At 35.2% G+C, this 15,254-nt stretch overlaps 1 protein-coding gene across 2 annotated transcripts in view; it reads left to right on the forward strand.

The window, feature by feature from the left end:
- The window catches only part of vps8 (VPS8 subunit of CORVET complex), an 89,935-nt gene continuing 74,681 nt past the window's right edge, over positions 1-15,254 (forward strand). Inside the window, exons 1-19 of one of the 2 annotated variants that reach the window (XM_043237951.1) lie at positions 1-184; positions 496-564; positions 1,398-1,528; positions 1,650-1,746; positions 2,110-2,142; positions 2,216-2,270; positions 2,541-2,546; positions 4,344-4,468; positions 4,572-4,658; positions 4,746-4,813; positions 6,025-6,178; positions 8,306-8,365; positions 10,250-10,357; positions 10,643-10,723; positions 10,819-10,989; positions 11,870-11,944; positions 14,538-14,573; positions 14,663-14,753; positions 15,037-15,083. In XM_043237951.1, the coding sequence (XP_043093886.1) occupies positions 113-184; positions 496-564; positions 1,398-1,528; positions 1,650-1,746; positions 2,110-2,142; positions 2,216-2,270; positions 2,541-2,546; positions 4,344-4,468; positions 4,572-4,658; positions 4,746-4,813; positions 6,025-6,178; positions 8,306-8,365; positions 10,250-10,357; positions 10,643-10,723; positions 10,819-10,989; positions 11,870-11,944; positions 14,538-14,573; positions 14,663-14,753; positions 15,037-15,083 (1,566 nt within the window). In that variant the 5' untranslated portion in view covers positions 1-112. The remainder of the gene's footprint in view (positions 185-495; positions 565-1,397; positions 1,529-1,649; positions 1,747-2,109; positions 2,143-2,215; positions 2,271-2,540; positions 2,547-4,343; positions 4,469-4,571; positions 4,659-4,745; positions 4,814-6,024; positions 6,179-8,305; positions 8,366-10,249; positions 10,358-10,642; positions 10,724-10,818; positions 10,990-11,869; positions 11,945-14,537; positions 14,574-14,662; positions 14,754-15,036; positions 15,084-15,254) is intronic. The other variant, XM_043237958.1, reaches the window with a different exon arrangement.

Genomic DNA, 15,254 nt, shown 5'->3' on the forward strand with positions numbered 1-15,254 from the left:
CTCTTCCGGCACTAGCAAGGATGTAAACTGCTGCTGCAGAGCAAAATGACTACATCTGATAAACACACAGTATAAATGTTATGACACTCGACAGTTAATCTCTGACTGTATAATGGCCGAATCTCCGGACAGTCGCAGTCTTGTTTCTGCCTCCTCACAGGTCAATTTAATGGAAATAGAGGCGGTAAGACTAAGACTGACTGCTTCACTTTTTGCCTGTATGGTTTTGTTTCATTTTGTTCGTTACAAGCTCCGTGTTGTTCTTAGTGTAGTTTTACTAATGCAGCTTATGAGATGAGTGCGCTTAACGTGTGCTTGTTTCTCATAGTCGTCGAGTGTGTGGTTTGTGTTATATGTGTTGGTAAACGTGAACGGTTTGTGCATGTAAATAACTGTGCTTTATTTTGTGTGTCGAATTCAACGCGAAAAATGTCAGTGATTGACAACGGAGTGATATGTGTGTAATTAAATACGAAGGACGTGTTTATCTCCTAGATTGATGATAAAGAGTTTGACATCCCTCAAGTGGACACGCCTCCGACCTTAGAGAGCATCCTGAATGAGGTCAGTATGTCAGGTTATCATACTTCCACAGTCACCTTAGAGCACCCTGCAGGGATATTAAAGTAGCAGTCAACCTACGTAGTTTTTATTGTGAGTATTGAGTATTTAGTGAGTATTACAAACTGTGAATTAACATGAATGGAAGTAGGGTAATATATTATAAACTAGCCTAAATATTGTCCACTAAAACGCGTGTAAAAAATTATACATATGGGGTTGGGTCTCTTCATGCACCAAGTCTGCACTATAAAACTATAATATTGTTTTATTGGATTGTTATTATCATCAGTGTTGAAAACAGTTGAGGTGCTTCATATTTCTGTGAAAGCATTTATACATTTTTCTCTTCAGGATTATTTGATGAATGAAAAAGTTAAAACAAATGACAAGCGTTTAAGGAACATTTAAGCACATCTATGCTTTTTGCAAATATACTTTGTCGTACAGTACAGTGAAAAGACCAAAGTACTTGTATATGGTAATCTTTTAAATAACATGGTATTACCATTAATAACATTGTAGTATCACAGTATTTTTTTTGTAAGAACAGTGATAAATGGCTTTTTTCATATCGTTTGGTAATTATTACTTATCTTGTATCCATTCTTTTAACATCTTTTGATTCGGCAGACATTTATTCATTAATTCAGGATGCATTTATAGGCCACGAATCAGGCACATGGCAAGCAATTTATCATAGGAGAAAATAATTTTTTTAATAGTCAATGCCAAGTTTAAAGTACGAGCTTGATTACTGAACTAGAGCAGAAGTGAAATGCACAAACGTAGAGAGAGAAAACACTTTTTTTGGTTTTCAACACTTTTGTTTTCAGCCTGAAGACGAGGATGAGCCGTTCGTCCTGGAGGACACGTGTCTGTTGAACACGGAGAACATCGATGCCCACTCGTGTGAAACTTCGTCTCTGGCCAGCTCTGACAGCGGAGACCGCTCACATTTAAAGAGGAATGGACGCTTTCTCTACCACCGTTCCACACATTAACGGAGCTTGTATTAATGTTATGATTTTTGGTGATTGAATAAAGTCTTCTCTTTTCAGTAATTAGTCTGTGTATGTTCACCTCAGGAGGAGGAAAGCAGTGGAAACTAATACTACAGTACATGGATCTGTTCTTAGACGAAATGTGCTGAAGGGCATCTCAGCTCAGATAGTATCAGCTGCGGTAAGACCAATAATACTTGCTTGTGTTATGCTATGCAAAGCTATAGTAGGTATGCTTATGATAATGTTTGTTTGTGTGTTAATGTCAAAAAGCTACACTTACAGCAGTTGTATGATTATTATCTTTTTTCATTTATTTAATTATTGATTCATTCATTTCAGTATTTATTTCACTTGCATTTCTTTCCTCAGATTAAATTCAGACATTGTCAGTTCAGTTGGCAATGGTGCGCAATCCTTTTTTAATAATTCTGAGCTATAAACAACAGCTATAAATACGAAACTCTTCCAACAGGAATTTCTTTTATTGCAGTGAAATTGAGTCGCCCGCTTTATAATTGTTACTCTTTCCATCTCTCTTCAGGATAAAGTTGATGCTGGCTTGCCAACGGCAATAGTGAGTATTTGAATTTCTTTGATTTGCAATAAATAAAAAACCTTTCGTGTCTGAAATGCTTTTGTGTTTGCAGACTGTTTCGAATGTGATCGCTGTCGGGACGTCACATGGTCTGGCCTTAGTATTCGGTAAGCATGTTTCAGTTCTTTGTGCTGAACTTTAGAAAAGGCTCTACAGTGGAAGTTATTTAGGATTTTTGGAAGTGATGTTATACGTTTAATCACAGCAGTTTGTCTAAAACATTGTGTATTTGGTGCTTTATTGTTTTTTAATATAAAACACAAAAATGTTTTACAACTCAATTTATGTGCATTACTGTAATAGTTCTGTATTGAGTGTATTTTAAACGACTCTGGGACTATTTCTCTGCCTTGGCTTGACTTGGGTGGAATGTTCAGGAAAAGGTAATGTATTAATATAGTGCAAAATGTGTTAATATTATATTTTTTCCTATTACGTCGTGTTTAGCATTGCTGCACAATAATGCCTGTTTCACACTGGACGTGTAAACAGAGCAGAAGCTGCATTCACTGAGCTTTCACGCTGGCTGTGTTTGTAGTGCACAACTGAACCACAGCTGATTGTGTTGACCTCCAGCTCATCAGCCTGTCACACACACACACACACACACACACACACACACCATATGAGATGTTAAACTGTGTAGTGTAGTTCATTCAGCATGGGAACATTTTTTTAAAGAAACTTTTCTAGTTAAAATAATTGCCAATTATTTTAAGGACCAGTTCTCACTGTTAACTAGTTGCTTTTTGTCATGCATAGCATATAGAAGCTAGCATATTGGCTGTTTTATTAATACCTAAAAAAACTTGTTAATGCCTTATTCTGCATGACCATATTCTCAGTCCCTTAATTCTGCCTCATACCTAACTTTAACAACTTTCTTACTATTAATAATCAACAAGTTAGGAGAAAATTTGAACCAAATCATTTAAATATGTCCACCTCAGTGCTCGATGGCCCCTAATCCTCATGTAGGCTAATATTTGCTGTTAAACCTACATGAAAAAATGAACGAGTCCATGGATTAAAATATCAACTAAAATAATAATTAAAACTTAAATGAAATTTTAGGTTTTCAGGATTAAGGATTTTTTTCACACAATTATAAATATTTAAGAGCCTACATGTATATTTAATTTAAGATATCACTTGACTGGCTCTAGAAATCATGATTTTTAAATTAGACAACTTCATTTATCCAGGTATTTGAAGATTTAGCAAGCCCTGTTTCTTCAAAGGAAGGAATAATTACCTGCATACATCAAGTTTGGTTATATTTGAAACAACTTTGGGCATTAGCGCTGCAGTAGATGCAACTTACGTGCTTTTATGCTTCTTTTTAATGTTACCGCATGTGTATTTTGGCCAGGAAGAGTGCAGTGTGACTTTATTTCAGTGTGAACAGCACAGCAAGAATAGGAAACGATCACAGCGCTGCAGCGGTAGTTTCGTTGATGAACAGTTTTTCACTGATGAAAACGAAAACAGCCTAACTGATTATATTTAACATAATGGCGTGTTGTGTGTGACCACAGTTAAATCAGTGTCTATAATGATTAAATCTTAAAACCTTAAATTTGTGAAAAATGCTTAATAAATGCATTACACTGTAACTAAACCCATTAAATTTTAGCTGACTAAATTTACTGTAGATTTAGTCAAATATCCAGTATTTAGTATACTAAAGTCATACTGACTAAAACTAGACAAAAACTAAAAACTATTCAGACGACTAAAATTTCACTAAAACTAAATGGCATTTTAGTCAAAGGACTATGACTAAAACTAATAAAAATACCGGTGTGTCAAAATGTCTCACCCTTGAGTGTGAATGCCCTAACCTGTTAACATGGGTGCAGAAAAAAATAAAAAAAGTCTGTTTATATGCCCAAGTGTGAAATTGCCCAAGAGCATGCTAAATCATTTAAAGGCATTGTTTTGTTTTTTTTCTAAATAGAAAGTTATGAGATGAGAAGTTTGCCGTGGCTGTTTGCACGCTCTTCGTCTTTGTGTGTTTTGCTTGCAGCTCCATTTGGAAGTATTGTTACAGAAACAAACCACAGTGTGTGTAGTGTCTTTTTTTTTTTTTTATTATGTTGTTGATAAAGCTTGAGAGACAAATGTTCTATAAGCTGCAGTTAATGTTGTTTTGTCTAATTGTGATATTTTAAATTCAGATCAGAACCAGGCTCTGCGTCTCTGTCTGGGCACCACAGCGACAGGAGCGGAGTATGGGGCCGTATCAGCTCTCAGTATTAATCACGATTGCACGCGACTGCTTTGCGGCTTTGCCAAAGGACAGGTGAGCTATTAAATAAACTCACTGGCAATTTTCATGGCAGATGCCTTATTCATAATGATCTGGTCAGGTCAAGGTAAAGTGTCATTTTTATTTTCTAATGCAGATCACCATGTGGGATCTGGCCAATGGAAAGCTGCTTCGCACTATCACCGACGCCCATCCACCCGGCACTGCCATACTACATGTGAAGGTTGTGCACTATACTTATGTATGTACTTGACATGCTTTGCTGCTCATTGACATTGAATGAAGCGTTTTTCTCTCATTCTTTCCACAGTTCACTGACCACCCGGCGCTAGCTGTGTGTAATGACAGTGGCGGATCAGTGTTTGAGCTGTCATTCAGGTGAGATGTACTTCAACATCAACACATCTGGAATTTTATAAGGCACGTAACATTGCAGTACAGATAATTTGTTGGTAGGGGGCAATAGATCCTCATGCATCTGACCAGGGAGTGCGGTTGATTTTGGGTTAGTGCTAAACTCCTCAGGAAACTGGATCTAATTGATTTACTTCAACAAAAATGACGTTTAAAAAGTTAACTCATGTTAACTTAGTGTATGTACTAAAACTAAGGTGTAAAATTGTACAGACATTAAAAAAAGAAAGCACAACAAAATGACTACAATTAAAAAAAAGAATAAAAATAATTAAAAAAAAATACCATTTTCAGTGATAATGAAACACTGGACACACCATAAAGAAGCTTCATGCTACTTAAACAATATTCATTGACTTCTCACCCCCCAAAACAAAATAGAAAGCTGTAATATTTTATTAATAGTATTTTTAATTTACATAAAGGATTAAAATTAATATACAAATCAAAATATTAATTCTAAAAAAACAAACTTACAATATATGATTTAATATGTGAATAAACGTTTTCATATACTCTTAAACTGCTCCATTCATTCTCTGTGGACTACAAAAAAAAAAAAAAAAAAAAATAAATAAATAAATAAATATATATATATATATATATACATACACACACACACACACACACACACACACACACACACACATATATATATATTTTTCACTTCTTTTTATGCATTAATTTTTTTTCATTCCATTCTGTAAATAAATGTAAATATATTATGCACTGCACTTTACTGTCATGTTATTGCTATGTTGATAATATAATGACTGTCCCACTTTGCCAATATAATATACCTGTTGATAAAAAACGTAAATAATTATAGTGAACAATTACTAGCATTCACTTTTTTTGTGTCATATTTTGCCTGTCATCTCTCATTAAATTTTTCTTACCACTATTTTTATGGCAGAAAATAGAGCTCTGTCATATCCCTCAACTGAGAGATTCCAGCAGAAACCTAATTATCTGAATCTGTATCAGTTGATGAATTCTCTTATGACTCTAGTCTTATTGAAGGAGGAAATTGTCATTCATTTTCCACTGAATGCTTTTTGTTGAGTGAAAAAAAACATTTGTTCTTATTAACCTGACAGGTATCTATCATTCACTTTTATATTGCAGTGGTTCTGGATTGTGAATGTGCTCTCATTTTCCCTGTCTCTATCTAGGAGGGTAATGGGGATGAGGACGTGTGAATCCAGGTGTTTGTTCAGTGGATCTAAAGGTGAGGTTTGCTGTGTTGAGCCTCTACATGCAGGACCTGAACTGAAAGATCATCCTATTACCCACTACTCCCTGCTGGCCATGGCCTCACTCACCAAGGTATATTCATACATTCAGTTCTGTTAACTGCTGACTGTTCACTTCATAAATGTCTAGGGGTGTTGCAAAATCACTGACCAATTATATATAACATGCGTATAGGCTCAAAAGTGGGGTTTGTTTTTCAGCAAAACGTTTTTATTTATGTATTTTTGTGATATTTTCAGCTGTAAACATGTAAAAAAAATTGTTAATTTTTTTTTATATCTTATTTTGTTATGTACGTGATTGTTTTTTTTTAAAGATTTTGAGAAATGTTTGGATTTTTTGAGATTTTATTTTAATCTAAAAAAAATCCAGAGATTAAAATATCTTTGCGAGAGTGACCTTGCCAAGAAAGCAGGAGCAAATAACAAAACAGTTTACATCATATTACACAGTACAGATAAAATGTCACAACAGCAATTTACCTAATAGATAAAACGCACAGCTTGTTAGAAGTATCTTTAAAATCATGTAATGATGGAAGCATGATTAGTTTTAGAATGCTTTGTATTTTATTCCAAGCCAAAGTAGCATTATATCTGAAACCCTTTTTCCTTGAAAAATAAGATGGAGTTAGACCACAAATAGACTGAATGAATAGAATAGAATGAAACAATACCACTTAAAACTATGAATGAACTACAATGTTAACTCAGCCTTCTCATATAAAGTACGATGATGGGTTTGATAATTGTAACCAGTAATAAAACGTAATGTGCTATGCAAAACAGGATCAAACTTTTTTACATGATATCCAGCAGATATACAGCAGATCACCATAATCCGAGAATGATAAGAAGGTATTAGATGACACATGTTTCCTTGCTTTAAAAGAAAATAAAGATAACTATCAAACAGGATGCCCAGGTACTTAAAAATGGCAACATATTCTATTTATAATATTTTCCTCCTTGAAGGATGTAATGTCAGGAAGATTACTTGGTACAACTTTAGAGTATGAAAAAACCATTAAAGTAGTTTGTATGTGTTTCAAACCAGCATACGTTTTCATAAAGCGTACTGAACAATATCAAATGCTTATTTTGAATAGTGTAGTGCTTGTGAGGCTGATAAATCTCATCTGCATGCTACTTAGCATTTGGAATGTTACATAAAATTATTTAAATAAAAATAAAATAAAATAGGTCCAAGAACAGACCCTTGAGGGACACCTTTGGAAAGTGTTAAAATAGATTGAGTACAATCTTTTAAACGCACACACTGTGTTCTCCCTGAAAGGCAGCCTACTTAATAGCACTTTCAGAGAGACCAACGATGGAGAGTCTATTTGAGAGTATGTCATGATTAGTCAAAAGCATTTGATAAATCAAGAAAAAGAGCTGAAAGATTTTTTTTTTTTTTTTTTTACAGACAAAGGCATGAATGATATCACTAAACACTTTCATAGCAGTACTATGCTGTTTTTGAAATTCAGATTGAAAAGGAGAAAGAATATTATTTAATTCCTTAAAATTTCCTTTCAATTGTTCATTTAATTGTTTAATTTCTCCAAAAGCACTTAGTTTAGATATCAGTGTATTAACAGTATCTCTCTTAACTTCATTCAGCCAAAAACTAAAGTGTCCATAACTGCCATTCCACATTGGACAACAAGTAACATAACATGTAACAACAGGGACAAACAAGCTGACCAAATGAAGTACAGTAAAAAGCTGCTGTTGGCATAATAAGTATGTCCAATATGTTTTAATATTTTGTGATGTTAAAGACTAGTAATGGCTGCCTCAGATTCAGTTTTGAATTTAATTTCAATTTTAAAACTTATTTAAACAGAAGAGTTATTTTAAATTATTATAATATTTCACATTTTTACTGTTTTACTGTATTTTTGCTGTATTTAAGTAATTGTACCTTTATGAGACCTAGGAACAGTAAAATTATACTAACTCCAAACTTTTGAGCGGTGGTGTTCTCTTCATCTGCATTAAATGGGATGAAATTTTAATTTCACGTTACTTAAATTTAGTTTTTTTTTGCACGTAAACTAACAGCATTGCCATATCTTGCGAATTGCTTGTTTATTTGTTCGGGGAACCAGTCGGCTACAAGCTTTCAAATACACTCGATTGGTTTCTGTTTGACTGCATTTTTAGTCAGCCTCTGAACTCTATATTTTGACAGATTCTGCTGATAGGACTGAAGCCTTCACTCAAAGTGTGGATGACTTTTCCCTACGGCAAGGTGCAGTACTCACTTTCATTCTCAATGTGCATATGTGTGTGTATCTGTTTGCTTCTCAAACAGCCATCAGCACGGCATCTAACGGATAAACTTATAACCTCTGTATTCAAGATTTATCTTCGCATTTATTTTCATAGCACGTACGTTATTGACTGCGTCTTTAGTGTTTTTCTTCTCTTCAACTATAAATATACAAGTTCATACATTTATATACCTTACCTCACATTACATTCACGTTCACTAAAAACTCAAAACTCCAGCCCCGAATGTTTTTTCAGAATCCCCCAATCCTGGATGATGTCCATCCAAGGAGATCTTTAGCTTTTGAGTTTATCATGAATTTACATGTAATGGTAATGCTGTTCATCTCTTTAACCATTAATCTTGGCTACTTGCCCCTAAATTAAAATGTCCTTTCTGAGTTGGGATTATCCGTAAGTGTTCTTTTGTGTTAATGTTGCAAGCTGATTTGTGAAAGACGATGCAACTTGGTATCATGAGGAGATTTATGTCCTGTCCCAGGCCTCTTTGTAGAAGGCTTCTTAAGTTTCAATGTTCTGATCGCTATCTTCTTATTGTTAACCCATAAGACTTTGATTTATCTTCAGAATCACAGCTCTGCTCCGAGTGATCAAGTGATCGTCATGCTTTTTAACTGCATAAAACTGTAAAAAGAAAAGTTCTGTTGCTTACATGAGAGTGAGTTTTTAAAAATTGAAAGTTGGCACAATTCATAATTTTATCTTATTTAGTCCTTTAATTCATATTAATGTGAATAGTTGATCATTGACATATGTTGCACATGTGACCCTGGAGCACAAAAGTATAATCATAAGTCATAAGTAGCACAGGTATATTTGTACATTGTATGGGTCAAAATTGTTGATTTCTCTTTTATGCCAAAATCATAAAAAAAGTAAAAATCATGTCACATGAAGATATTTTGTAAATTTCTTATCATAAAAATATCAAAATGTAATTTTTTGTTTATTAATATGCATTGATAAGAACTTCATTTGGACAAATTTAAAGGTGATTTTCTAAGTATTTTGACTTTGTTGCATCTTAGATTCCAGATTTTAAAATCTTAATGAAATATTGTCCTATCCTAACAAATACAACCATAAATCAGTGGAACTCTTATATATTCACTGTTCAGATAATATACAAATCACAGTTTTGGAAAATTGACACTTATGACTGGTGTTGTGGTACAGCGTCACATATTTGTATTTTACATGGACGGCATATTTGCATTTCACAATAAGTCACTTCTGTTTTTTGCATACTTCAGAGAAGAATATATAAAAAAAAAATCACAAATATCATTTGTTTTTGGAATTACGTTTAAAAATCACACACAGAGCTTCATAGTCAAATGTTATTTAACTTTTTTGTTCCAAATAAAGCAAACCACCAGATAATTTTTCTGTAAATTTATAAAGAAAAGTTGAAATGACTGTTAAACTGGATTCATCTTCTGGTCTATTGTTTCCTTTATGCCTGTGTGGAGGCTGTTCTTTTCAATTAAATTTAGCTAAATTGAATTCATTTAGCACAGAGCACATGGACCAGCTGCCCATTAGCACGCCAATATCACTCAATTTTGCCTCACATGATTGATTTGGGTTATGAAGGAGTCCTGAGGTGCCTGCAAACATTTTCATGGCATCTTCTCATAGGAAAAATAACTAATAAATAGTGATGATTACTTTTGCTGGTAGCAAAAGATGCCAAGAAAGAGGTCCAAAAAGCCCCAGCAAATGGGCTTGCAGTGAGAAATAGAAAGAACATGCAGCGAGAACAAGAAAGTAGCAGGATACCTGCGTCTTAGATCATTGCGGTTCTAAATGTCTCATCCGTTTGAATTGTTTTTGAATGCAGACGGATCCTGCGAGTGTCCCCTTGTTGGCTTGGCAGTTTGTGGCAGTACAGAAAACAATCAATCCCGTTCTGGCCTTCTGTAGAGGAGACACCATCCACTTCCTGCTGGTCTGTTTGAGCAACACTGTTTTTAAGGAATAAAATGAATGTAGACTTACAGGTGACGTGTGGCATTTCTGTCTTGTTTGAACATCCCTAGTGGTCAGACTCTCCGATAGTGTGAGTTTGGGGAGGGATAACTGTTTGAGACATTTAGGATATTTAGTTAAATTGGGGATTTTAGTTCAATTTTAGGATATTGGTTAAAAGTTCTGCCAGTGGAACCGAAATGGCATACTTCACCTTTAAATAAAGTCATGTGGTAATCAACCCACTCTTTGTTTTGGTGCTCAGGTTAAAAAGGATGAGTCTGGCACCATCCATGTCATCAAACAGAGACAGCTTCAACTCAACTGTGACCTCATCAGTCTTAGTGTGAGTCAGACCCTCACTAACAGTTTAATGGCTTTTTTTAAATTATATTTAAGGCAGTGTGCCATATTTCCATGTTGTCTCTTGTCTCTTGACAGTGGATAAACCCCCGAACGCTTGTGTTAATGGACAGCACGGAGAAGCTGCGAGTGGTGGACAGGCCAAGCCAGGAGGAACTCGAAACGGTGGACATGGCTGAGCTGCAGCTGGTTTATAACAGCAGCCATTTTAAATCCCTCGCTACCGGGGGAAATGTCAGCCAAGCACTGGTAAGGCCACAATCTTGATTATGCCAGAGATTTTTAGAATTTAGTCTGGTGCATGTTGTACCTAGGTGACCTAGGTTTTGGAAGTATTGTTTCTTTTTATTTTCATCATCATAAGGATTAAAAAATGAACAATAAAGTATTTGCGGCCTTAATAGAACTAACTAAATGATGAAACAGATCACTGCAACTAATGAACTTACAATTTAAAATATTGAAAGTATAAAATATGATTTTAAGATCAATTTGAACCTTTTTGACAACTAACCAAAATAAAGTATGTTTAAGTTTTAAAATGTATTAAAATGAAAATTAATGAAAGACAAAATCTGAATGACATTTGAAAATATCAAAATAAAAGTAAAAAATAAATTGTATAAATAAAATAAATTAATAACAATTATCATAGTACATAAATAATACTAAAGTATAGCTTACGAAAAATTATGGTACGTTGCGTTCTGCTGCTAATAACAATTTTTTAGGTCAGTGATCAAACTCACAGTGACTTTGGACTTTTACAGAAGCATGTATACTCCCATTTAACCCGTATCTCAGAACGTGTGGTAGGTTTATCTTGAAAAAAGCTTTTTATGGTAAGAATTTCTGTATGAAGAAAATGAATACAAATTTTACTTGCATAGACAGGAGGAGTCATTTGACGTCAGCCAGTATACAATTTACATCTGATAAACAATGTGGGTGAGGTTGAGATCAGGTTTACAAAGAGAATAGATGAGAATAGAACTCCATGATCAATTCATGAGATGCAGAGGAACTGTAGAAGTAAGCTTCACACTGAGTCGTGTAAAGATAACGTTTTTTTTATTCTTTGTATATAAAGGTGGAGACATTAAATCACTGTTTCTCTGTACATCTTTAGGCTCTAGTTGGAGAGAAGACATGTTACCAGTCTGTTTGCAGCTATGCGGGCCAGATCATGTATCTGGGAACAAAGGTAAAGCCACTCATGATAACACTTAACACAAGCACAAAACAGCACATAGAAATGGACTTTCTATTTCTAAGTTTCAGTTCTGTGCAAGCTTTCAGTATGTTATTTTGCCGTTGGCACACTGTGATGGTAACGTTATGATACGGCATCATGATGTGATGCGCGGCATAACATTTTCGCAAACTCTTGTGGTATTCGACCAATCACAGTGCACTGGATAGCTGGCCAGTAAAAGCACGCCTCGCTTTTTTACAACAATGAGCTTCATACAAATCAACCTATGACCCAACCTTAAGCATAAACACATTGCATTACACCAAATACACAAAATAATGTGTTTTTTGGAAACCTCATATGACCCCTTTAATTTCACAAGTAAACAGGTATTGTAATTTAAAATGGTTAGCCTTTATTGTAAAGTAAATGTTGATCAATTTTGAGGTGTTTCTGAGCATTTTTTTTTCATGTGTTCTTTTTGCCAAAAGCAAACTGCTTAGAACACAATGACATACTTTTTATTAATGTTATTTTTTAAAATTAGAGTACACTGTGCTCTGGGCAACTGCATCATTAAAAAAATTCATGCACTTAGCTCTGAATTTGTATATAATTTGACAAAATTGTAAAAATAAGGGTGCTTCAGAATCTGCCACAGTCTCGGCAGTCAGCATGTGACATCATAAGAGCCTGCGGCGATGCGAGGACTAGAGCAACAGAAAGAGGTTGTAATTTTGAGCGTTTACTCTTCCACATTTGAACAGTTTCACAGTACCATGTGAAAAACATGCTCAGAAGAATGTCGGGTGAATCATCTGAAACTGTCTAGGGAAAATTTCATCTTTAAAAAGCTGACTTGGTACAGTTGGGGATCTATATGACATACAGATACTTTACCCAAAAATGTGAATTTGCTGGAAATGTGCTCACCCTCAAGCCAAGATGTACATGAGTTTCTTTCTTCATGGGAGCATATTTGGAGAAATGTTACTCGCTCATCGATGGATTTAATGCATTGACTGGGTGCCGTCAGAATAAGAGCCCAAACAGCTGATAAAAACATAACAATGATCCACAAGTAATGACTCCGGTCCATCAATTAACTTTTTGTGAAGTGAAAAGTTGTTTGTAAGAAACAAATCCATCATTAGGATGACTTTGACTTTAAACTATTGCTCCTGGCCAAAATATGAATCCTTAATATCCCTGTTGAAACATCCATTTCTTTTGTCCTCTAGCATCAAAATCCACTGACATATTTGTTTAGGACTGTTACTTGTAAATGGTGCTTGATTTCTCTCTTGATTAAGGCGAGACAACTGTGGCACTGGAGGAAGAAAAGTAGACCATTTAAAGAAATGTTTAAAAAATAGTTTAATGATGGATTTTTTTGGGATGGCAAGAGGTCAGTTGGTGGTTCTGGAGTCATGCAGGTTACTTGTTATTATTGTGGTGTTTTTATCAGTCGTTTGAAGTCATTCACTTCAGAGGGTCCAATGGTGAGCAAATATACATTTCTACAAAGAACTGGGCCTGGACTAGATTATCAGGAATTAATTAAGACAGTTGACATGTTACTCCAGTATCTACCTGCCAAAAACGCTGAATGAACATTTACTGTAGCATCTTTTTGCTCCACGGCATCTTCTCATGTATTCGTCTTCTTAAGAAGATTTGCGATAATGAATACATGGGTTTTGCAAGAATATGTTGTAAACTCCCAGTCTGGTAGCACATGTTGGGTGGCTTGTGTGCTGACTCCTCCAGCGCCCCTCTGACTGAGCTGTGGCACACTCAAGTGCTATTATGCTAATCGCACATCACGCATACCCTGAATATTCATTGAGGTCTGCTCTCCGTGATGTCCTCACTGAACTTCCTGTTACCTGCAGCCAGAGGGAGGGAAGGGAAGAGAAATGAAGGAGAGAGGGGCAGCTGGAGGCAGGGGGAGACAGAAGGACTGCATTAAAATTGCCCGTGGGTCATCCCATTAGACACGGTAGTGGGCCAGCTCTGGGAGGTCCCGGTGATTCCTGTGGCTTGTATCACTTCCCCAAAGTGCTGCTTATTTAATAACCCAGCCAGTGCTTAAATAAACATCTAATGTGACCTTAGTTTTATGAATGATTCTAATTTAATGCTCTGTTAATACATTTAATGGCAAATACACACAGTTTATACACATTTTCACTGGTCCGTTCTAAATATGATGTTTTAGTTAATTTAACTCATTGTTGAAAACAGTTGTGCTGCCTAATATTATTGTGGAAACTTCGTGGAGTCTTCTTTACGTTGAACATTCAAAAAAGCAGCATTATTTTTTTCTGTTTTTCAGCACTAGATGTGACTCGTTTAAAATTCCACTATAGAAAATTGTGTAGTTTTATACAGACAACCAAACATTTTATTTTTATAGATATAAACATGTATTTATTTGATGAGCTATTCAAGATAAAGCAACAGCTCAACATCCAACATCCATCAATAATCGGCCTCAAAACTCTTGCGCTGCTTTGATTGATCAGGCCACCTTTATTGTTCAACGCTGTTTCAGATTTGTTAATGAATCTGTTTTCTTTTTTGTTTTTTTTTTGTGCAGTCTGTGCACATCATGACCCTGAGAAACTGGCGTGAGGTAAGGCATCGTTTTATAGCACATCACAAATGTTATATCTGAGGCACAATAATGAATCTGAAAGTAATGGGACTTCTGATGTCCCGCAGCGTGTGGACCATCTGTTGAAGCAGGAGAAGTTCATGGAGGCTTTGTCTCTTGCCTGGTCTTTCCACGAGGGCACCGCCAAAGCTGTGCTGGGTCGGTCCTTCTGTTCAAATCCACTCTAAAGTCTACACTTCTGTTGAGCCAAATGACTGTTATTTTCTCAATTTCTGTGAAAATAATTACAGCTTTCAGACTTCAAAGCTTTTAATTTGTAATTATACAAGTAGCAAATTATATAGAAATTTTCCAAGAACTTCAGAATTTTTGTAATCGATAAAAAACTGATTTAGAATGATGTTTGATAAAATTAAGATTCAAATGATACTACAAAATCCAGATAGTAATGCAAGCATAATGGGTTGTTTTCATGCAACAGGTTTATTTGCAGAACCGACTAAGAGAAAGGGTGTGGTTGCGGATAAGGTAAGGTTCTTGTTAATGCAGTGATACTTCTGTTAGATACAGTGTTGCCAACATTAGCAGAACAAAAATTCCAGCACCTTCTGGTGTAGTAGTTTGTCTTAGTAAGGGGCTCATCCTTCCACAGGATAATGGGCTAAAACATGCCTTTAGGAAATGTCAGAAATGTTCTCG

This window comes from Puntigrus tetrazona, chromosome 1 (assembly GCF_018831695.1).
Source record: "Puntigrus tetrazona isolate hp1 chromosome 1, ASM1883169v1, whole genome shotgun sequence".
NCBI classification, from domain to species: Eukaryota; Metazoa; Chordata; class Actinopteri; order Cypriniformes; family Cyprinidae; genus Puntigrus; species Puntigrus tetrazona.